We start from the raw sequence: 24,888 nt of genomic DNA on the forward strand, positions 1-24,888 counted from the left end.
GAATTACCTTTAAAGATAAGAACCACAAACATTTCCTATTTGAAAATACCTCCAGCCCCACCAACAGGACCCTTTTTTGGTCCTTTCACAGAAGTGAAAATAATTTGACAGTGGACTGCTGCACATGACAAACCATGGCTGCCCAACTAGTCCAGTCATTTTACAGATTTGTTTGGACTTTCAACAAGGCCACAACATCCATCTCTTACTCTCCCCCGGATTACTCAATTAGGCAAGTCTCCAATTAATTTCTTTCCAATTCTTTTAACCCCAGAAATACTTTTGCTGCTTTCGTTTTGGCTCTGGAAATGGGTTTTCAACTGGAGACTTAGATAGAGACCAGTGTGAGAAATGAACACGAGCCTGATAAGCAGACAGCCGCTGTTGGGACGCAAGTCACCATGGGGTGGAAAAGAGCCACTTGGCTGAGGAAGGCCTGGCCCCGTCCTCAGTTCCCAGTCTGATCTGCCTCCACAACTGCTGCGCACTTTTACACAGAAAGCCTACTTTTCACCAACTCATGTGTCTGTTTCTGTTGGCTTTCGTGGGCCCTTACTCTATGGCTTCACTATGTGTGAGAAAGTCTGTAATGTGCTGGGTTCTAATCTTGAAAGATGGAAAATCTAAAGAGCCAGGAGCATGTAGCTGTCCCTTGGCCTGAGAAATAGATGTGGTTTGGCTTGCTGGTGACAAGACTGATTTGAAAAGGCGACCAAAGATATGGTCCAAGGGAAATAATCTGTTCTTAGTAATAAAGATGGCTACCACGGCTCCACTTTGAGAATGAGCAAACAGTCTGTGAGGAGATCACATTATATGAAGAGAGGTAAACACTATGCCCTTTTCACACTTAGATTTTTGTGTTCTCTTATTCATTGTATTATCTCCCTATTTATTACAGCGCCCCAAAAAGATCAGTTTCAGATCCATCACGTAGCACACATAACAGTTTGAGGAGCTCTAATTAAGAAAAACCTAAATTTAGCAACACTTTCATCCATTTTTTAAAAACCATTTTTTTTAAGTTTATTTATTTATTTTGAGAGAGAAAGTGTGTGAATGCACGAGTTGGGGAGGGAGAGAAAGAGAGGGAGAGAGAATCCTAAGCAGGCTCCTCACTGTCAGTATGGAGCCTGATGTGGGGCTCGAAATCAAAATCCATGAGATCATGACCTGAGCCGAAGTTGGATGCTTAACCAATTGAGCCACCCAGGCTCCTCAACCATCCATTTAAAAAGTGAGGCAGATCTGTAACCCCACAGGAATCCCTGAAGACTTAATAAAATGGCCTTCCCACTCCGCCACGACTTGGCTGTCACGTAAGGAAGCCAGGCTGCAGGAATAAAGCTTGCAGGAGAATCGCATTTCCAAAGACCCGTGCAGTCTGGCCAGGTACTAGTAGGAAGGGCCATCCATCAAGAAGTAGGGCTCTGGGGCCAGTGGCCACATCCATATCTATCCTCCTACAAAAAGGCGACCTTACCGTGTACACATGAGACAGGGTTTGCAAGCGGATTTGATAGGCCTGGAAACTGAAAAACGAGCAGCAGCTGCAAGTCCAAGGTCATTACTATCCTCTAGGATTTTCCTTTTCTAATCTAAGGGGCAGTAGTTTCCATGATTAACTTTCAATTGCTGTCAAGGGTGTAATAAAATATGGGAAAGAAGAAAACTTTCCCCTCAGTAAGCTGCCCCCATTTTCCTGCCCTTTCCTTTCCTCCAGTGTATATTCCCCATCCCCACTTCATACTGTTTCCTAATTTTGAGAAAAAACTCTGCACTTGGATGAGCCAAAATAGACAATGAGGCACTTGAAGAGTTTCCCTTCTCAGTTCTAGGGGGCAGGTCTTAAGACGGCTGTGTGAGAAGTTCTCAAAGACCATACGATACCATCACTTTCACAACTGAACACATTGTAATTTCAAAATTCTTTCCCAGTGTATTAGCTCTGTTCCCTGAGCCACGGCAATCAGGTCAATAAAAGAGGGACGGTACAAAGAGAACAAAGAAGAGGACACAATCATTTACAACCACATCTTCCTGGTTACTTCTGCATTAGGAATCCTTAGGACTACAACTTGGTCTGATCTGGTAGCAGCTCAGAAAATCATACGGAGAGGTTAGAGCTGGATGCGTCTCTCGGCAAAGGGCCCCGAACCAAACCCCACACATAGTTTCAGTAATTGTAACTGCTCAGAGGGAAGAGTAATTGTGCTTTAAATTTTTCTTGACAGTTCAGTGTAACACTCATGACAACTCAGTGCTTCACTCGTCATATAATCATTTCAGTGTGTCCGAGGCTGGAGTTACAAAGATGAATTAAGACATGGCACCTCGCCCCCAGAGGCACAAAGTCTGGCTGGAGAGGGGCAGATTCTCTACCCTCTCTACCCTCTACATGCAGGCTCACTACCACAGACATGCTCCTGGAAGGTTAGCACGGCAATCATGCAAGGCAGCAAAGGGCCGGCAGTGCTCAGAGGCACTTACATGGGCAAACGGAGGTCTCACGATGCACACCAGTCACATACGAAAAACTTTCTCCAACAGATATTGTGTCTTAAAAAGAAATTGGATTGCTAGAGTTTGTTCCTATTTCCTTGTAGCAAGGGTGAGTAACTAGAGTGTCCACCGCCTAATACAGAGAAGTAATATTTCTCCTAGGTGAGAGCCTGCCCTTCCTCCTTACTCCATAGTGATTCAAGTTTCTACTGAACAGAAGAAAAAAGTGGCAAAAGATGGCCATGAACTTGATTGGTTCCAAAAATGGGGTGGGTACGGTTTCAGAATTTGCCACGGGTTTAAAAGCTGGCAGAGTGAACTTCAGTCCATGAGGTGATGCCTAGCACTATCGGAACCCCTTCTCCAAACGTAACAGAAACCAGAATAAAGACTGATTTCCTTGCAGCTGGGGCCATGTAACAGGAGACTGTGGGGGAGTTCAGGTGGGTGGCTCCTAGGACAGGTCTCTAAGAGCAGAGGTGGGGAAGTTTTGCCTTTGTTCCCTTTCTTCCATCCTTAGTTTGGAATGTGAAATGGTCAGACAGTCACTTTGGACCATGAGGATGAGGCCACACCTTAAAGACACTGAAACAGAAAGTTACTAGAAGGTGGGAACAAGAGGACTGAGACCCCAGAATACTAGTCCTAACCCACCGAAATACCAACTTCTATGTAAAGAACAGGGGGAAAATTCAATCTTGGTGTAAGCTAATATTATTTTAGGTCTCAGTTGTATGAATAGCAGGTACAGGTATAAGGGATACGGGAATGTGTCCAATAAAGCATTGGTAAAAACAACATCCAAGGCATCACCACTTTGCTACATGTAGCTGCAAGGCCATGATCTGGTTTGTACTATAAAGAGCGGTCTCAATTCTGGTGGTGAAATGGGAAGGGAAAGGGAATCAAAAATGAGAATTTTTCCAGTTAACAATAAGCACAATGAACTTACCTTTTTCTTGCTACAGTATATTTGCCATTTCTTCTCAGCTGGAAGTGCAAACATAGCTTCCCTGTGTTTGTCTGTCAGGTCAAGTTCATCCTGAGAAGAAAAATAATAATTAATATTTCACAGATTAAATGTTATTCCTATAGGAGAGGTTATCAAGGATCATTACAGATGGAGGAAGAAAAAGAAACTAACACATAATTCAATGAACTTGGAAAAGACCAGGAATGTAAGGTGTATGTTGCCACCATTAAGAAAGCACGTCCCTGGCATGGGGCTGAGTATCAAGCATGGCAAGAAGGACAAGGCTCAGCCCTGCACTTACTGAAGGGTGTGGGGAAGTGAGCTGAGCACAGATGGAATCATCCTGAGCCAGGGTGTACTGCTGTGGGGGTGGGGGTGGGGGTCTGTTGAGCAGTAAAGGCCATCAGAGCTCCTGAATTTGGAAGGATTACTCATGTTAGAGATGAGGGTTTGCTGGGGGTGGCTGCACCAACACTAAGTATCAGGCTGGACCTGAAGAACTTGGCCATGCCAAGGAGAGGAGAGCAACAGCATCAAAGACAGAGGTGCGAGAACAGACTATGTGTGTTTGGTGGACAGCGACCGGCTTAGCTGAAACGCCGGAATTATGCAAAGAATCATCGCATAAGAGAGAGAGAGAGAGAGAGAGAGAGAGCGCACGCAGATGATGGGCAGAGAGAGAATCCTAAGCAGGCTCCACACTGTCAGCACAGAGCCTGATGGGGTTCAAACTCATGAAACATGAGATCATGACCTGAGCAGAAACCAAGAGTCGGATGCTTAACCAACTGAGCCACCCAGGCGTCCCGTGAAAGGTCTCAAATGCCAGGAGAAGGAGTTTATTCTCTTGACCAAGGAGAGCCAAAGAAGGCTGTGAGCAGGGCACGGCATCTTCTCTGCCCCGCGCCCCACGGACATGTATTCAGCGCTTCATGTGCCAAGCATCATGCAGACTATTTTCTCTGTTCCCACAACAGCTCAGAGTTCCACTCGTTATTACATCCTCCTAATAACAATGCCTGTTGTAACACAGCTGGGGAAATTTGGGCAGGAGACTGGGTAAGGAACGTGCTCCAGACCACACACCTGGTACATGACGGGGCTGGTTTTCAGACCACAGCTGTCAGACTCCAGAGCCCAGACTCCACCTCTCAGATCGGTGTCTGGGAACATTAATTTTACAGTGGAGTGCAGCTAGATTGGACACTAAGGGAGAGCAATTTACAAACATCCATAACTAATGAATAACAATAGGATAATAAATATAAAGTAGTTCTTGGCATTTAATCACTCAATCATCCCTGGTCTGTCTTATTGGCATTGAGCGTCTGGTACATTTTTATTACTACAGGGAAAGTTATCTAGTTGAGAGACTGGTGGGTGTGAGACACATAAAAAGATGCTGTAAGTTAAGGCACAATAAGGCTTAGATCCCTGAGGAACATAAACTCATGCTGTCTGGAGGCCTGCGGTATTCATCTGCAGTTCTGCCACTTGCAGACACTAGCTTCACATCTCATACTTCGACCTCCATTTATCATCAAGTCCTATTATTTCTTTCTTGAAAAGTGTCATTAATTTTTAAAATTTTATTTATTATTTATTTTGAGAGAGAGAGAGACTGTACACACATAAGTGGGGGAGGGACAGACAGAGGCGGGGGGCGGGGGGGGGGGGAGAAAGAGAATCCCAAGAGAGAACTGAGGACGTGGGGCTCCATCCCACAAACTGAGATATCATGACCTCAGATGAAACCAACAGGTGCCCCGATATTTCCTTTATTAAATTTCCAATGAAGCCACCCAAACTTACACTCTAATAACTGCTCCCTCGGCTCCTGGCAATAGCCTGCCCACTTCTTCTCCTTGCCTTTCCAATCCTTCCAATGGCACATCCAGGATTCATTAAAGCAGTGGGACTTAAACCTGAGAGAACATCAGAATCACCTGGAGAACTCCTTAAATCATCGATCGCCGTGTTAAGGACTGAGTCCGTAGGAGAAAGTGTGAAAATGGGAACATCTAAAAAGTTTCCAAGTGGTGCTGATGCTGCTGGCCCAGGGATCACATTTTAAAACCACTGCCTTAAAAAGAGAGCTCCTGTGCTGTTTTAAGCTCCCAGTTCAAAAAACTTCATTTGTTCCAAATGCTTACAAAATTAATTACATATTCCTCAGCTCGCCTTTGAGGTCTTCCACTTAGAACCCCCAACTCATTTGCCAGGCTTGCTTCTTTTTTAAATTTTTTAAATGTTTTTTATTTATTTTTGAGAGACAGAGAGAGAGAGAGAGAGTGTGTGTGAGCAGGGGAGGGTCAGAGAGATAGGGAGATACAGAATCTGAAGCAGGCTCCAGGCTCTGAGCTAGCTGTCAGCACAGAGCCCGACGCGGGGCTCAAACCCACGAACCCTGAGATCATGACCTGAGCTGAAGAAGCCGGACACTTAACCGACTGAGTCACCTAGGTGCCCACACCAGGCTTGCTTCTATTTATCCCTTCTGCCCTATTCTGTGAACACTACACCTCCAGGGCCTGGCCACCCTGGGCTAGATACCCAGATGCAGTGCTACTAGCTTCCCGGGGAAGTTCTTAATCTCATTAAGCTCTACTTCCTCATCTCCATGATGGGCCTATTACGAAGATTAGCAACATCAGCTAAGTATGGAATAATTCTTGGCACACGGCGGGGGTAGCTGAGTAGCCACAGTATTGTTATTTCTATGTCATTTCAACACAAATCAGGTGCTATTTTCTTTTAAGACCAAGGTAAACAGTTCAGTCACTTAAATACACACCCACACACTATTACACCCTAACCACAAGAAACTAGTTAAGAATTTTAGCAATGAACAACCAGAGAAGGAACAAAAGGTATTTATGGCAAATTCCATTATGAGGAAACATGGTAAAAATGTTAAAATTTTGTCATGCAACTCATTTATGTGAAGTATTTTTCTTACTTTCTTCCTTGTTTAATTTTTTATAAGTCATACCCATTCTCACCTATTGAATGGGGAAAATAATGGTGACATAAATCACTTTACAATGTTCATGAGTTTGGGGCCAGGAGATAGGGGGAGAGACAGGGGGTGGTCAGGTCAGTTACCCAAACAGCTGGATAATAGGGTGCCTAGTTGGGGGAGGTTTGTGATCTGTGAGAGAGAACAGCACTCCTCATGTTGCATCATTTACCCCACCATGGCACTGTGTTTTTGCCAACTGAGCAGAGATGTGAAGAAACACGTGAGTCCTAAAACCTACAGATTCACAGCAAAGAGTATTCATATGACTATATTTTGCTGTTAGAAGTAGAAAAATGTTTCTGCAGTTTTGAGACACACAAATGACCAATTCTAAATTGAGAGAACACAGTAGCACTGGACTTGGAAGCAGACAGTTTTATGCAAGAAGACAATTTCCATAAAATAAAAAACAAATTGCTGTAGGGTCTCTGGATATAATTTTGGATTAAAGTAAAAAAAAAAAAAGAAATAAATGAATAATGGTAATAGTAACAGCTAACAATTATTGAGCAAGTTCTGTGTACTTAGTAGTACGGTTTTATGTGAATTAATTTAGTTTGTTTTCACAACACCCTATAAAGTGGGTACTGTTTACCCCATTTTCCAGGAAACTGAATCACAGAAAAATTAAATCGCTTGCTCAAGGTAACAAAGCGAGGAAAGGCTGGAGAAGGGACTTAAGTCTGCACATGGAGCCCACGTTCCTAACCACTAGACTGTACATTCTGTTGATCACTCAACAGGTAGGTAAAATCATGGCACTGATGCAAATACGAAAATGCATCCATCTGCTGCACTCACAGCCTACTAAACGTCTGTTAGCAGAGAGAGGAAAATGTTGTTGTCAGACACCCTGAGTTCTAGGCCTGGCTCTTATGGGTCATGCAAACTTGGGACGACTGACTTAACCTCTAAACTTCAGTTTCTTCACCCGGAAAATGAGAATGACAGTATATATCTGAGAGAGTCCTCTCAAGGATTCATTCATGCAGCCAACAACTTGTTTTCAGGGTTTATTAGATGCCAGGCATTATGCTAGGTGCAAGTGACAAAAAACTATCACAGAGCTCATATTCTTGAGGGAGAAGGGGAATCAAATGATCACATGAACTGAGGTATGATCGCACAGGATGCTGAGATCTGACAGTCCACTTGTTGTGCAGAAAGGCAGAGCAGTGAAGGGCTGTCCCAAGGAAGTGACATGAAAGCTCAGATGAGTAAGAACCAAACAGGCAAAAAGCACAGCAGACAGTGAATAGCAGCCTTGAAGGACACTATGAACTCTTTCTCTTAAGAACAACCAAAGGTCACTGGCAGATTCTGAGTAAGAATGACATAGATTAAATTAGATAATGACTGGGAGTGCCTAAGCACAATGTCCAGAGTGTACTAAGACCCCCCACCCCTCCATTCCAAAAGCATCTCTGCTCTGACTCATTCCATTTTAATAATATGGCTGAACCAAGCATGTGAAACTCTTACAAGACTGTTACAGCCTTAGAGATCAATCAACACTCACTGTCCTACCCATTCCAGGACCACGGCCAGACGTTATAAAATACAAAGATGAATAACAGACCCTGATTTCATGGAATTTAAGAATCTAGTTAGGAAGACAAAGATGATAGAAAGCTTCAATGGTTCCCTTTTTTCAGGATCAAGTCCAAAATTCCTCAGGAGGTAGGTAGAGGCCCTCTGTGATATGCTGACTTGTCTCCTCTCCTTCCCCCCTGCCCCCCTCCCCCTCCCTCACCACATCACCACCAGCCACTTTTTAGCAGGTCTGATCACAAGTTGCCCACTTCTCAAAGTTTTGCATACTCTGTTTCCTTTTTCTCAGGGAGCCCTTCCCACCATTTTTAAGGATCAGTCCTATTTATCTAAGTTTTTACAAGGTATCAACTATTCCCCTCCAGATAGCCCGTCCTTACTTTCCTGGAGAGAGCAGCTCATCTATTGTCACCTATCCTTACAGCATTCATCACATTGCTTACTGTTATGTTATTGGCATGTCTGACTCCCATTCTGGACTTGTTCCCAGAGGGCAGGAACTAAATTTGTTCTATTCATCTTTGCTATTAATTAATTATTGTTCCCAAAACAATACCTGACATAGCTGGATTCCCCATGCCCCACCCCCCAAAAAAGTAAGGTGAGGGAAGCTGGGGAAGCTAGGAGGAAGAGAAGGAGGGAGGAAGGGGACGGGACTATTGTAGGATATGGTAATGCTCAATGTATTTCAAATATTAACCCCTCCCCCCTTTTCTGGTGGGTAAAATGTACATACGGTGAAATGTACAGATCTTAAGAGTACGATTTTCAGTCTGACAACAGTATACACAGAAGTGGTTGTAGTGCCCTACCAATGAAAAACTGACTGTATCGTGTCACTCTCCTATGAGCAACATAGGGCAATTCTAGTTACTCCACATTTTCACCAAAATAATTTGGTGTTATGTCTTTACAATGTTAAGCATCTAGTTTCTGTGAAGTTATCTCAGTGTAGTTTTAATTTGCATTTCCCTAGTAACAGATGCTGAATATACCATTTCACAGGGCCATTCCTATGTGTACTTTTGTGAAGTATCCAAATCTTTTGCCCAATTTTATTGACTTGTCTTATTATTGAATTAAAGGCATTCTTTACATATTTTGGAAACAACTCCTTTGTTCCAGGTATAAAAAGACGATTTCTCCTAGCCTGTAGTTTGCCTTTTTACTTTGCTAACAATCTATTTTGATCACTCGGTGTTTTCATTTTAATGATGTCTAATTGATTAATATCTTTTCTTTTAGAGTTGGTGCTTTTTGTCTTCTCTGAGAAATCTTTGCAACTTTCAGGTCAAAAAGTATTCTGTGGTTTCTCATGGAAACTACTTCGATGTAGCTTTAGCTTCTATGTTTCAATCTTACTCCCTATCTCCTCCACCCAACTCCTGGGGTCCTTCGTTGGGTACAAAATGGTTGGATGGCTTTTGCCTTCCCTCTTTTCCAGCTATGTGTACTCATTTAGACACACTGCTAGACAAGGACGGGAATTAAACCACAGTTGATGGAAGAAGGAAAAAGAATGGAATGCAAACTAATTGGAAAATCATCTTGACATATTAGGCCCTTTAAGCTCTGCCATTACTTCAAAGCAATATTACAGATTATGGAGATTTTTCATTTTTATACTTAATTCAAAGACTGACAAAGGCAATCATGGAAAACAAAACAGGATCACTGTATCTCAGACAGTATCTCTTTACATGAGATTTGTAGGAAATCTACATTGACAGGGCAGAAAGCAGATTGGTGGCTGTCTGGGGCTAGAGGGCAGAGAAGGGGCTGCCTGCAGACGGGCAGGGTGGTGGGAATGTTCCGGAGCAGGAGTGTGGCCATGGCTGCACAGCTGTATACGTTTACCAGAACTGACTGAACTGGATGTACACTTACAAAAGGTGAATTCCACAGCATGTGAATTACATCTAAGCTGCTAAACAACAACAAACAACAAAACTGAGCTTGCGTGTTGGAGCCCCCAAGGAAAACAAAAAGTTCAGAGTAAATACAGCCTGTGTACACTGGAAGGAAAGAAATTTCTGATTGAATATTAGATTAAAAAAAAAAAAAAGGAGTTGGTTTAGAATAGAAACAGGTTGGAAAGAAATGTGAAGAGAAGGAAAAGTGTGTTCTCCTTCAGGATAAGCAGCTCACTCGGGAACTGTTATAATTTTAGACACAGCTTTTGTTTAAGACCAAAGATCACTTCCAGGAAATATCTTTATCCTTTCCTTGAGAATTATATAGATTCTATTAATATGCATTATTCCATTTAGACCAAGAGATAGTATTTCCCCTAAGTTCCCTTAATGTTAAATTAAATGGTATGTTAAATGTAATGATAAAGCTTCAAGAACTTTTTCAGTTTTGGGGTTTCCCCCCCAATTTTCCCTACTTATGGTGCTACAGAGTTCGTGCTCCTCTCGGCCTCTGAATAAATAAGCAAGTTTTCCATTAAGATCAATAAATGTAATTAGCCCAGTTCCAGGGAGCATCCCAGATGCTCCTAGATCACTTTACTGCCTTTGTTTTGTTTTGTTGCAATCATGCTAAGTCGGATATTGTTTTTCACAAAACAATTGTTTTGCAATTAATGCAGAGACAAAACAGAAGAAACTTCGTTCCCACTCCTACTCCTGAGACTCGGATGGCCCAGCTCCTTGAACTGGCCACAGAATTTTCTTTCGTATTATTCTTTGTTGGACAGAGTTTTCAGTTAACTGAAGGAGAATAACTTGGCCAGTGAGAAAACAAGAAACGTTTCTACTGAGCATCAGTCCTCTCCCCACAGTGCTCAAGCTTCTTGAAAACTAAAACCAGCAAACGAAACTCTATAGGCTTTTCTTCTTAGGGAAGACTGTAATTATGTTTCTAACATCCTTATATGTATTTGATATAGTATCTTGGGAAAAGGGTATATATCATATATATATATATATATAGTATAATAAATTACGCACTATAGTATCTTGGGGGAAAAGGGATAAATTATATATGTAAGTATTATATTGTTAAGAGGAAAAGACTTCCGAGGGAAGCTCAGCTGTGGGAACTCAAGCTCCCTAACAAAGCGTATTATTAAGACTCACTTCTAAAAGGTTCTGTACAAAGAAATCTCACCAGTCCTACCCTCTACATAAGTGGGCAACACTATAGAGAAATCTACATAAATCACAAAACAATTGGCACAGTACAAATAAATCTAAGGAAATGGAATGGCGTGCTAGATAAAAGGAGGGAAGGAATTTTGAAATAATATACAATAAGGGTCTTGAATGAGTTGAAAGAGCTTTCTTAGTGATTTAGCTAAACTGAAATATAGAGTTATTTATAAAACCTCCAAAACGGTATTGAAAGAATTTATTCACTGAAAATCCACCAAATCAATAGATCTCAGTGAGCCAACAAATAAGTCTCCAGCTAACAAGAGAAATCATAAAGGAATTCTGGGTTTCTATTTCTAATGAGTTAAGCGAACGCTTTACATACATGCTAATAAAGATTCATGCAGATGTAGAGGACATGCAATTAATGCTTGTGGAGAAACGAGAATTTAAAAAGTGAGAAGACAGGTCCCCAGGGTCACCCTGCCAATCAACTTACTGTTTTGGGTCTGTGTTTGGTTTTTTAATAGTCCCTGACAACGTGACTCTCCATCTGACTCAATGGACAGACCTCACAGAATTTCTCACCAGAACTCAGCTGTGTCTGAGAACACAGCTGAGTTCTCTCCTTCAGATTACATACTTCAGGTATTTGCCCACAGCATGTAGGCCCAATTCACCCACCCTCACCCCACCCACCAAAGGTTTCCCCACACGCCCTGCTAGGCAGCTGTCCTCAGGTTCACCTCACACACACGCTAATTAGTGGTGCCTTTTCTGGATTTAACCCTCTCCTTCCATCCAGTAACTCAGCATAACCGGAAGTAAGTCAAACACTTAGAGGGACAAGTGACTACGCCGTAAGTCATATATATGACGTGGTGATGAATGCATCTTGGGGAAAAGGCCAAATTACAGTTTTATACATGTATAGAGAAAATGTACTATTAGGCTGAGCTATTTCATCACATTTGTGAACATCCTTAACCACCACACCAAGTGACCATCACATCCATAGATCACAGATTGCCAATTCAGTTCTTAAAAAATTTAACCACAATGACATTGAGAAACAGTATTCTACTTTCACAGTGGTGGTTTGAAATCTGAAAGTTAGATACCATATTTGTCAGTTTAAATAGAAGTACTCTTGGTAGGAATGCAAACTAGTGCAGCCGCTCTGGAAAATAGTGTGGAGGTTCCTCAAAAAATTAAAAATAGAAGTACCCTACAACCCAGCAATAGCACTACTAGGAATTTATCCAAAGGATACAGAAGTGCTGATGTACAGGGGCACATGTACCCCAATGTTCATAGAAGCACTTTCAACAATAGCCAAATTATGGAAAAAGCCCAAATATTCATCAGCTAACGAATGGATAAAGAAGATATATATGGTTTATATATACAATGGAATACTACATGGCAATGAGAGAGAATGATATTCTGCCATTTGCAACAACATGGATGGAACTGGAAGGTATTATGCTAAGTGAAATAAATCAGTCAGAGAAAGACAGATACAGGTTTTCACTCATATGTGGAACTTGAGAAACTTAACAGAAGACCATGGGGGGAGGGAAAAGGAAAAAAATAGTTACAAACAGAAAGGCGGGGAGGCAAACCATAAGAAACTCTTAAATACAGAGTACAAACTGAGGGTTAATGGCAGGGCGAGGGAGAGGAAAAAATGGGCGACGGGCACTGAGGAGGGAACTTGTTGGGATGAGCACTGGGAATCTGCCTCCCACACTGTACACGCTGTACGTTAGCCAGTTTGGCAATAAATTCTATTAAAAATAAATAAATAAAATACAAGGATTTTGTAGATTCCTCCTCAAAAAAAAAAGAAAATACAAGTACACTCAGTGACTTATTACCTGCTCCTAATCCATCAGGAAAAACACAAATGGAAAACAACCGAGTGCTTTCAATCCCAAAATGGATGTGTACACACAGAGGATAAATCTTGAAGGTTTTCAGCCAGTAAGATTTCTGCCAACACTGTTAGTCATTACACGAAATACCACAATGTGACTCACCACCACCTACACAGTAATGTTCTCTGTGTCTGACAGACATGTTTTCATTCGATATATAAAAATAAGAAGTGAGATCCCACAAGCAAAGGCTGACTAATAGAAATAATTTTTGGTTTCTTACTACCAATGATTAAGTGTTTCATACTATTTCCTTCCCTTTCTTTAACAGTAGACAATGCAAACTATATCGTTTGCTAGAAAAAATCTGCTACACCTGGGGCTTCTTAGCTAGCGTCTTTGTGTTATTTCACCAGAACGCATTAAAGTAATGCTAACTTTTATTTAGTGTGCATCACCAGTTTTCCAGGAATCTACACTAAATAACTCTGTTCTAAACGTATGTCATAATCATCCCCCAGTATCCATCCAGCCATCCAAATCCAGTTTTTACACTTATCATCTGATACAACTTCCGCTGACACGGCTTAATTGGGAGAATTTCTTAGCAGTAATTCCCTCACCGAATGGAGGGGCTTTGTCTCCTAGAAAGGTGCCCTAAGGCCCTGTCGGCAACCGTGAAACCAAGTTCCACGCGTGCCCCCTCCCTCAAGGACACTTGCACTCCTCTTGCCAGCCCAAGCCCCTCCCACACCGGCTCAGCATGCCCTTCGGAGACTTTATGGCCGCTCGGCTGACACTGTTATTTGGGTCAAGATATTGAGCACAACAGCTCTCTTCCCACATTGCAGCTACGTTTTTTTCCATGTTATATATGGCAGAGAATGTTAAGGACAAAAAATTCTTAAATCCTATCAACTTATCCTTTCAATCTGCTACCGTTGATGCCAGCCACTTTCATGCTCCCAGAGTAATCGACATCCAGATGAAGAAGATGAGTAAAGAGAATGTCAAGAGGTGGATGGACAGGAAGGGTGCAGAGAGCAGCCTGAATCCATACTACTGCTTTGAGAATAATGTAGAATTCATACCCAACTGCTGGAGGACTCAGCAGTCATTTATTCATGCATATATGCATGCAAACAGTTACTGAGCATCTCAAATATTAACCTTCAATAATGACACATCTGAATCATACGCATTTATTGAGCACCCACTCTGGGCCACATCCTGCTCAAAGCTATGGGGGTCCTGAGGATTAAAAAAAAAAGCCAGATACAATGCCTGTGTGTCATTCTGCACTCTGAAAGTGCAAAGGTGTCTAACATAGTGAGTGTCCATATGGGAATAAACTCAAACCACTGGATTGTTTAAAAGATTGCAAAAGACTCGATGACTTTTTCTTCTACATACAAAACATCCCCATCTTTCTTGAAAACAACCTGTATATACATTGTAAGTGAGCCTTCATTTGGTTTAGTTGAGTTTTTAAATATCCCATTCTGTAATCAAATAAACAGCAACTGTAGGATGTTTCCAGTGGATTCATTTAAAATTGGACAGGAGAGAAAAAATGCTGCATTTTCAGGGATCTTATTTTCCAAAAAAACACATACAGATATGGGCCTTCATCTATAAGCCAAAAAATCATAACTAAAAAATGTAACTGGTACTGAGCTCCTATAAAATGCATCAAGAAACAGCCTGAAATTCCTAATTCTAGGAACTGAAGGTAGGGGAAGGGAAGATTCCAAGTACAATGAATAAAATTACCGATGGTGGTCAGAACTGAAATACACCATCCACATATTGTGCATTTACCTCTCAGAGGCCACGTGACATATGTTCTATGTGAGCAAATGATGTTTAGATGATTCCCAATGCAACAATATATATTCTCATGTGCAGTTATTTATACAAATTACCAAATTGCTCTAGCCATTACTGAAACACATTTTCAAAATTACACTTGAAAGCTTACCTAAACCACATGACTTATGGAGATGAAATTATTTCCCCAGTACTTTAAAACCCGTATTGATTTATTTGGGGACATGTAGAGAGTTGGCAAGTCAGTACAGTATGTTGACTTTGTGTAATTTGCACATGGTAGCCTGAGGATTAAGTTAAATAATATTTTAAATTGCAGTCAAAAGCTAAGTAGGTATATACTGCTCAGAGTCTCTTTAGAATTCATAGTAATGAAAATCATCAAGGCCAAAGGGACTCATAACCATTTTCTAACACCATTAGTTCAGACATGGTTTTGCATTATTTGTATTTAAAAAATAGAAAAGTTTTCATGTTTCTTTCCGCCATCTCTCTGCACTCTACCATTTCAATCCCTGTCATCTAAATTTAGAATCACCCTGAGGGGTGCCTGGGTGGCTCAGTCAGTTAAGCATTTGATTCTTGATTTCAGCTTAGGTCATGATCTCACGGTTCACGGGACAGAGCCCCACAATGGGCTTTGCGCTGAAAGCAGGGAACCTGCTTGGGATTATCCCTCTCCTTCTCTCTGCCTTCCTCTTCTCTAACTATATAAATAAACTTTAAATATAAAGAAAAAAATTTAGGAGCACCCATAAGTAAGTGTATTGATTTATAAGAGACTATTTAACATGAAGTCACAAAACTAAACCTAAAAGCCTATAGGAAAGGACATTTGGAATGATCTTGGTGAGATAAAATAGAAATTTAGAACTAGAAGGAGCAAAATGGTATTGTGGTTTTACCTTAAACTTTCCTGGATTTGTTTAGTAAATCAGAAGACAAGAAGGAAATTTAAGAAGTCATGTTGACCATCCTACTATCTCTAAGCAGACAGGGCCTCCAAGCAGCACCAAGAAATGGAAACGGTCAACTGGGATGAAGATCTACTACTAAACCTACTTTAGTTCTTAGAACATAATGTTCTGTTCATAAGTGTAACACATATAAGCAAGCAAAACCACCTATGTTAACAATACCCTGTGTCACAAATCGTCAGCTGTTCTCAGGGCCAAAATAATTTGTTTATAAAGTTTTGGATTTGGGATCATTTTTTGTCTTTTTAAAATTTTTTTAATGTTCATTTATTTTTGAGAGCAGCAGATAGTGTGCAAGCAGGGGAGGGACAGAAAGAGACGGAGACACCGACTCCGAAGTAGGTTCCAGGCTCTGAGCTATCAGCACAGTGCCCAACACGGAGCTTGAACCCATGAACAGCAAGATATGAATAATGAGATCAAGACCTAAGCTGAAGTTAGATGCTTAACCGACTGAGCCACCCAGGCACCACCATTTTTTGGTCATTTTTAAATTGATCATATATTGACGGTGATTCACATCAACTATGTGAGAATTTTAGCAATAAACACACGTAAGCCCATCTCTACATTCTCACTTCTCTCTGTGATGTACTGCATATTTTCATACCTGTTCCAAACATTTTGCTATAAACTCATCAAGTTGATGTATCCAAAAATGCTACAGAGTCAGGGGAAGATGGAGTCAATATTTTTTTTTCTTTATTGTCAACTATTGATGTCCTTCGGTTAGACAGCATTTTCTCTTTTGACCTTTACAGGTTTGTCAAAATGAATTTTAACCTCATGGAAAAGGAACAATTTTAATAGCAATTCTTTCATTGGATTCTGATTTTTGGCTTCCAGACAACTGAACACATTGAGACTATTTTAGACATTTCTTTTAAGTCTTTATACAGTCCAATTTCCTCTGCTTCATTACTGTGAAATCCTCTAGACTCTAAGAAACAAGAGATTAAAACTATGACTCCTTACAACCAAGTTTTTTTTTTCTTCAATAAGGTTAAAATTTAAAAAGTTTTACCCAACTTTTGCAATCTTTTTGGAAACAGAGAATTGAATAGTTCCTTTAAGAAACTTTCTTTTTAAAAAAATTTTTTAATGTTTACTTATTTTTGACAGACAGAGAGACAGAGGGCAATCCATGAAGGGTCAGAGGGAGACAAAATCGGAAGCAGGCTCCAGGCTCTGACCTGTCAGCACAGAGCCCAATGTGGGGCTCAGACCCATGAACCGTGAGTGAGATCATGACCTGAGCCAAAGCTGGATGCTTAACCGACTGAGCCACCCAAGAACTCCCTGTAAGAAACTCTCTATTTTTAGTCATGGCCTTTAGTGTGAAAGGTGAGTTTTAAAAACAGAAATAAAAAGGCATGAAACTTTTAATCAATTGTAGTGATAATGGGAGAATTTTTATTAAAAAGAGCTTAAGACATAAAAGAAACTATGTTGGCAGCCTGGGGGACGGGTAACAATTCACATAGCTGGGGAAGAACAAAATCTGTATACTGCTAAGTCTGTAAGACAAATTTGGATTCCTGTAGCTCCTTTCATACCAAAGGGACTTCAGCATATATTGAAAAATGAAGACATTACTGATGTAGATTCCCAAGTGAATTCACTTGGCACAGCTTACCCTGACCATGAATTCATCTGACTCTGATACCTCAGCTAAGTTCTCTCATTCCTGCTTTCTTTATTCTTCATATCCTATGCTGGCTAATGTCCTCAGTAATTAATGATAATAAAACTGACCTATGGTAATTGATATTATAATTACATTTACGAGGATACAAATCCCATCAACCTATGGTATCCATCATCATCACCTTCCCCACTGAGATTTAATTCTCACTGGTAACTGTCAATAGTATAAATGGTAGTTCTATGATCAATAATGATTTTCTTAATACGTTTCTATAAAATATGCTACGTTTCCTGGAAAGCACAGCACTCTATAGTATATCATCCTAAAACATTAGACACATTGGCCAAATAAATGGAAGACTAAGCAGTGGATTCAAAAGAAAACAGACTAAGCAGAAAACAGTGTAAAATGTAATTGGTCATATTTCAGATTTAGAAAAACTTGGGTCCATACTGTATTTTATTCCCAACTAGCTGTGAATTTCTAGTGATGTGCTGTATTAGAAAGGAAAGCTTTCCTCCAACCAATCTATGAAACTGATTCCAAACACACAAAACAATGTGCGTACTCAAAGAGTAGAGATTTAGTGCAAAACACTTCAAAAATAAAAGCCAGCCTTGTCTTAAACCTGGTTTCTCACCTAAAATCTCACCCAGGTATAGCAGTTGGATATTCTGCACATTTCATGAGACAAGAGAGCTGAGGGAACTAATTAAGAGATGCCAATTCCAATATCACTGTTGCTGTGGAATATTCTGTAGGGAACACTCAGCCCATCAATTCCAGGTGGAGGCAGGAGTCTATGCACTGGGTGGAAGGGCGGAAAGGGAGAAGGGAGCCCCTGGTAACTCTCTCTTTCCTTTTCATTTCAAAATTAAAGCACCCTGAGGAGGTATGTGTTGTAGGAAGAGAGCACCTCACCTCAACAAGTGTACTCAAATGAAAACATACTCAGAATCTATTCAAGAAGACCTGAATCCTTTTGCTAAACTTACCAACACCTCACAGAGACTGCAAAGAGCAATGGTCATTTTTGGTAAATGTAATCAAATAGCAATATATTTTGCTGTACTTTCATACACAGTGAAACCTGGGATTGAGAGTAACTTGTTCTACGTGTGTTCCGCAAGATAAGCACACCTTTCTAATAAATTTTAACTTGATAAATGAGTGATGTCTTGCAATATGAGTAGTATGTGACGCAGAACATCACATGATCACAACTGAGCCAATGATTCCTCCCTCTCCCTCTCCCTCTCACTGTGGGATTGTGGAGGACTGTCTCCTGTTCTCAGATGCTTGGTCTCAGGCTGAGGTGTTTAGCAGAAATCAATGATTTTTCAGAACATTGGAAGGTGTCTGTCCACAACCAGCACTACTGTATTTTTTTGTCACTTCAAAGCACCTATGGACAGTCCCCTGCTTTCCCACACAAGAGGAAGCTTAGGAATGCTCTGCTTCATTCTAGGTCAGGCTGCCTGCAGATGTAGACCCTGTCCTCTGCTGCCTTACTGCCAGTTACATCACATACAGACTATGACAAGAGTTTATTAATACTGTGCTGTAGTCAGTATCCATATGAGCGTATATGTGGGCCCCATGCAGAAAACAGCGGTGATTCTGTTAGTGATAGTGAAAGTCATCCTACATAATAACCCTCCTCTCTCTTGTCTCCCTCACACAACCATGAAGGTTTTCAAAAGTGCAGATTAATTTGTTTATTTTTCCTTATATTTTGTATTTTCTTTGTTATTTTGTTATTATAGCATTGTAATAATTTTCATACGAATATTTTTGTGTTGGGGAATGAATCATCTGAGTTCCCATTATTCTTATGGGGAAGTCTGCTTTGATATACAAATGCTGCTGATTACAAGCATGTTTCCGGAATGAATTATTCTCGCACACCAAGGTTTTATTGTATTTGGTTTGTTAAGAAAACCTGCAAGAAAGCAGAGGCACCTTCCCTCCTATTTCATGTTCCATCTACACGGAGCTTTCTGTCCCTTGAGCCTGCCACACTTCCTCTCACCTCCTGGCCCCCTACGAATGCTGTTCTCACAGTCTGCAACACCCATCTCTCCTCTTTGCCTGGATATTCCTACGTGATTTTCACATCTTACGTTAAATGAAATCTCTCCCACAAAACCTTCCAAGATCCTTCCACACTAGGTTAGAAAACTTGGATTTGGAATCTAACAAGTTTGTTATTAACTTGACAGCTAAGCTAAGGAGTCCAGCAAATGGAAATCAAAATATGTACCTTCTTTCTCACATGTGTAAGCTGAGTTGGAGAACTCCATTTTCATCTGCGGACAAGTGGCCTTGCTGAGGTTTCAAGGCTGGATTAGACACTCACCCACCAGTGACAGGGTCAGCTGGACAACTGCAGAACTCTCCCAGAGGGGCTCGAGCTAGGAAATTTATAGCACTGAAGCCACAAATGTGTTTCCTGAAAGCAGGTTGATTTGCAGAGAAATCGACAGAGAGAGAGGGATGCAGCTATACATATTCCCATGAGGACTTGGAAGAGAAGCTAGGAATTACTGGGCAAATGAGCTAGGGTTTAGACATGGAACCTGTGAGTGGGACTCCCTCCTTGTGAAAAAAGGGGAATGAACATTCTCCCCAACAATATATATTGCTGGAAGAGCCTCTCATAATCCTGGGGCGCACTGAATGAGATTGTGGGTGCAGTTGCCTGTTTCCCGGCCAGACCTTCAGCCCCCCAAATGCATTAAGAACCACGGCTACTTTGATTACCAGTTACCTCAGGGCACAAAGCAGCCACCTATCACACGTGCACATCCTGAAAGAACAGATCAGTCAATTAATGACACATCCTTCTGTTCATCCCAAAGGAAATCTATTTGTTAACATTGAGCTGAAAAATTTATTTGAATAAGGAAACTTAGTTGTCCTGATGCCTAGGGGTCTCCAAATAGGTTGGCAAAAACAATCTAAGGCCGTTAGAAGACCATATCTGAATCTTATTTTATGGGAACAGTGTTGACTCTCAGCTTGGTTATGCTCATGATTTGTGGCTAAAGCAAAGAACAAAGCAGGAAAAGTGGAGAGAGAAGGTGGGGGAGGTAATACAGGAAAAAAAGGATTGATACTTGAAAGGCATAAAATATATAGTTAGCAGAGATTACACAAACTCTCAACTGAATGGTCTTTAAAATATACCAAATTGGTTAAAATTGTTAGCACAGAGACTATTTCTGTGTGACAACTCACAAAAGTAAATTAATTAAATAGTTAAAAAATTCCCAAGTTACATGTCCTCAGTTCTCCAGGAGCCATAGAACAGCTTTAAAATTTTTTTAATGCTTTTTTTAATTTTTGAGAGAGAGAGAGAGACAGAGCACGAGCTGGAGCAGTGAAGGGACAGAGAAAGAGGGGGACAGAAGATCCAAAGCAGGCTCCAGGCTGACAATATCAAGCCCAATGCAGGGCTCGAACCCACAAACTATGAGATCATGACTTGATCCAGAGTCAGATGCTCCACTGGCTAAGTCACCCAGGCGTCCCTAGAACAGCTTTAAAAGCAGCAGGTCAGGGGGCGCCTGGCTGGCTCAGTCGGCTAGGCACTCCCCTTTGGCTCAGGTCATGATCTTACAGTCTGAGAGATTGAGCCCTACTTCAGGTTCTGTGCTGACAGCTCGGAGCCTAGAACCTGCTTCAAATTCTGTGTCTCCCTCTCTCTCTGCTCCTGCCCCACTCACACACTGTCTCTCAAAAATGAGTATTTTAAAAAAGTGTTTTAAAGCAACAGGTCAATCTGTAGGAAGTAATAACAAGTGTTGGCAGAGATGGGCTCAACTGGAACCCTCATACACTACAGGTGGAAATGTAAAATGGTGCAGATACTTTGGAAAACAGTCTGGCAATTCCAAAAAACTTAAGCATTGTGTTACCATATGGCTCAGAAAGTCCACTTCCAGGTCTGTACCCATGAGAACTGGAAATATATTTCCATGCAAAAACTTGTGTATGAATAAAGTTTAAAGCAGCATTATTCATAGTACCTGAAGACTGGCAATAATCCGTGTGTCTATCAATGATGAATGGATAAACAAAATGTGGTATGTCCATACAGCAAGTATAATTCAATCATAGGAGGAAAAGGAGTATTGATACACAATGCAACATGGATACACTGAAAAGATTATGGTAAAAGTGAAAGAAGCCAGTCCCAAAGAACCCCATAGTACATGATATCATTTTTATGAAATGCCCAGAATAGGCAAATTCACAGAAACAGGAGTAGATTGGAGGCAGCCAGGGGATGGATGATCCAGGGAGAAATGAGAAGTGACAGTTAATGGGTTAGGGAGTTACTTCTGGAGGTCATGGAACATTCTACAATGTATTGTGATGAGGGCACAACTCTGTGAATATACTAAAAGCCAGTGAGCTGTACACTCTAAATAGGTGACTTATATAGTCTGTGAACCATATCTCAATAAAGCTGGTATTAAAGAAAAAACAAAACAAAAAGACAGGGTTCTGGCCTGGGCCCTGCAGGGACCACTACATCCCGCAACTGGAATGAGAAGTTGCACCGCCTGTGGCAGGCGCTCCTCGCGGCCCACCTTCCTCACAGGTTCCTGTGGCTGACCTCCCGCTCAGGCTTGCTTTATTTATGAGATGATAAGGTTTCAGCAAGCAATTCTGAAAGCAACCTATTTGGTGCCACTTTCAAAAACATTAAATGGGTGCGTCATCAGAAGAGGCCAAGGAAACTAGCTTACAGCACCTGGCTGTGATGAGATTCTTTCCAACAGATACAGAGGTAAAATGCCCTGCAAGTTAGGACCCACACTGGCTCACTCACAGTGGGCAGATTAACTTTCAAGAAAAGGAAAATCCTGGGGTATCTGCTTAGGGAGCTGTGCCCAGGGAACACCTGACTGTCTCCCATCCCTCTCACTGCACTAGGACACGGGGTGTAAAGCACCTAAGAGATGCCCCCCTTTTTAAAGAAGTTATTTTCTTTATACCAATCCTATTAGAGAGATGGTGTTATCCCCATTGTATAGGCAAGGCAATAAACTTAAATTCCAATAGAAACGATCTTAAAGGCAGTCACCCCAGGTTGCAGAGTCGCCTGACTCCACAGCCCATGCAAGCTCCCCTTCCCCAGCTGGCCTCCCTTCCCTACTTACAGGCAGAGGCCAAAGTGCTTCTGCGAACACTCAAAAGAACCCACAGAGGTTTCCCGTGGCTCTGAGCCCACTTCTCTTGCCCCAGCACACCCCTGGCCGTTGGATGGGTTTGTGGTCTCAGTCCTCGAAGTCAGGAGTAGACAGAAATCCATCCGTCACTCACTGGGAGAGATATAAACCTCAATATAATTTGTTTTCCAATGGTTTCGGCTTAAAGTTCTGGTTTGGCATTGGCTTTTTAACAACTAACAGCTGTAGGCAATTTTCACACAGAATAAAGACATTAATAAGGCAGAGAGTGGAATTTTCTCCCTTATGAATATAGAACAATGAGCTGTCTTCAAGATGTACGTAGAACTGCCACCACACAGTCTCATCTGGGGAGTTGGACAGAGGACAACTGAAAAGACAGTGGATGTGGATGCTCTGAGGGTCCTTGCTCTGCCCACCAGCTCCAGCAACCACCAAGTGGACCCTCGTCTCTCAGCAACATCTCTCCCCTTAGGTTGACTTTTGGCTTTAAAATACTTTAAGTGGGATACTCCACCACTGGACCAGATGAACTTGACAAATATATTCAGAACTTTTCATTCAAAAGCAGCAGACTACACATTCTCGAGGGCACATGGAACATTCTCCAACATAGATCACATACTGGGTCATAAAGTACTTCCAGTGGGAAATAAAACCAAGCCCATGAATACATTCTTGCCCTTCCTGATAGCCGTCAGGGCAAATGATTCACTGCCTCTCCCTGGAAGAGGATTATATGTCCTCCACCACCCCAGTGACCTCAGAATTGTCTATGTGACTTGTGGTGCCAGCCTCTACAGAAGGATGGTCCATTATTACCCTGTGAACTCAGGAGTGGCCACAATATTTTCACTGGCCAGAGAAATAAATGTGGGCAGAAGTGCCATATGCCACCCACTTCCAAGTGTAAGCTTAGAGCCTACCAGTAGCTCACCATGTCTCTCTTCCTTCTTCCACTGGGCCTGGGTCTTAGATGAAAGATAGTGAGAGGCAGAACCATACCTGATCTATGATGGACATGCAGCATTAGCAAGCGACAAGCTGCGGCAGTTTGTAACTATCACAGGGTGAACTGGGTAAGATGACTGAGACAGCCACCGATCCCCTCCACTTTTCTCCTGACCTCTGACCACTCACCGCTCACATCCTCACGTATTCCCTGACCACCCTCCTCATCACTGTGTCCTATACCCCACAACACATCCACACACCATGCGGAGGCGGACAGCGCTTCTTCCTCTAGTGGCATTATACCTTATCAATCCCCTATTGCTTCTGAAACTATCAGCTGTCTCAGAGAAGGTTCTAGTTTTCCATTTCGAACCTCCCCATTAACACCTAGAAGATAATCTCTGCACATGAGAGAGGAGATTCCTGAAACACCAAAAATATTCATCAATATCATAAAATACAAACATGCTGCCAAGAACCATCTCCTCTTTTTCCCAACCAATTCTGGTTGGTAATAGGCTTAATACTCTCTCATATTGGCTTATCTTATAGAATGGATAAGCCTATAGGTAAATCCTGGTCTGGAAGAGCTGGAGTAGCCTGATCAAGTCAGACAGCACCCCTGGAGGGCAGTAACACAGCCTGCATTACTTTCGTGACCTAGGAGTCATGCAAAATGATAGCACTCTCTAGATCTGTTGAATGATACAAATGGTCTGATTAGAACTAACTCCATTATAAAAGCTGGCAGTGATCGAGGGAGGATAGAGTATTCCTGTAACATTTACTGAGCACCCAACGAGGGCCAGGCACTGGGCCATTCCCACTAGGTATTACTCTCAACTTAGACACTACATCAAAGGAGAAGGAGGAGCAATTATTTTTTTCTCACTTTCCAGAAAACACACTCCTATGCTTTTTACATACTTACACAGATAATAAAGTCAGAATAGTAATTTGAACCAATGTCTTCCTAATCCACATGCCAGTACCCTTTAAACTATGCCATAATGCCCCCCGAAACATGAAATGGTAAGAAACACTACCTCAGAGGTGCCTGAAGCGCTAAGCTGTAGAGGGCACTTACAGCTTTTGAGGAAGAGGTCCTACACCAGATACATCTCTCACTTTAGTATAATGGATTCTAAAATAAGATAGGATCCATAAAAAGTTTCCCACAACAGTTATTACAGCAGTACGATCATTAGGCTAAATAATTAACTGTGCTTACGTAATAATGGCTTTCATCAAA

At 41.6% G+C, this 24,888-nt stretch overlaps 1 protein-coding gene across 2 annotated transcripts in view; it reads right to left on the reverse strand.

Annotated features, from left to right (window-relative positions):
• The window catches only part of DAAM1 (dishevelled associated activator of morphogenesis 1), a 175,782-nt gene that overhangs the window by 79,886 nt on the left and 71,008 nt on the right, over positions 1 to 24,888 (reverse strand). For both annotated transcript variants that reach the window (XM_029951671.1, XM_029951669.1), the window contains exon 3: positions 3,455 to 3,544. In XM_029951671.1, the coding sequence (XP_029807531.1) occupies positions 3,455 to 3,544 (90 nt within the window). The remainder of the gene's footprint in view (positions 1 to 3,454; positions 3,545 to 24,888) is intronic.

The sequence above is a fragment of the Suricata suricatta genome, chromosome 9 (assembly GCF_006229205.1).
Source record: "Suricata suricatta isolate VVHF042 chromosome 9, meerkat_22Aug2017_6uvM2_HiC, whole genome shotgun sequence".
Lineage (NCBI taxonomy): Eukaryota > Metazoa > Chordata > Mammalia > Carnivora > Herpestidae > Suricata > Suricata suricatta.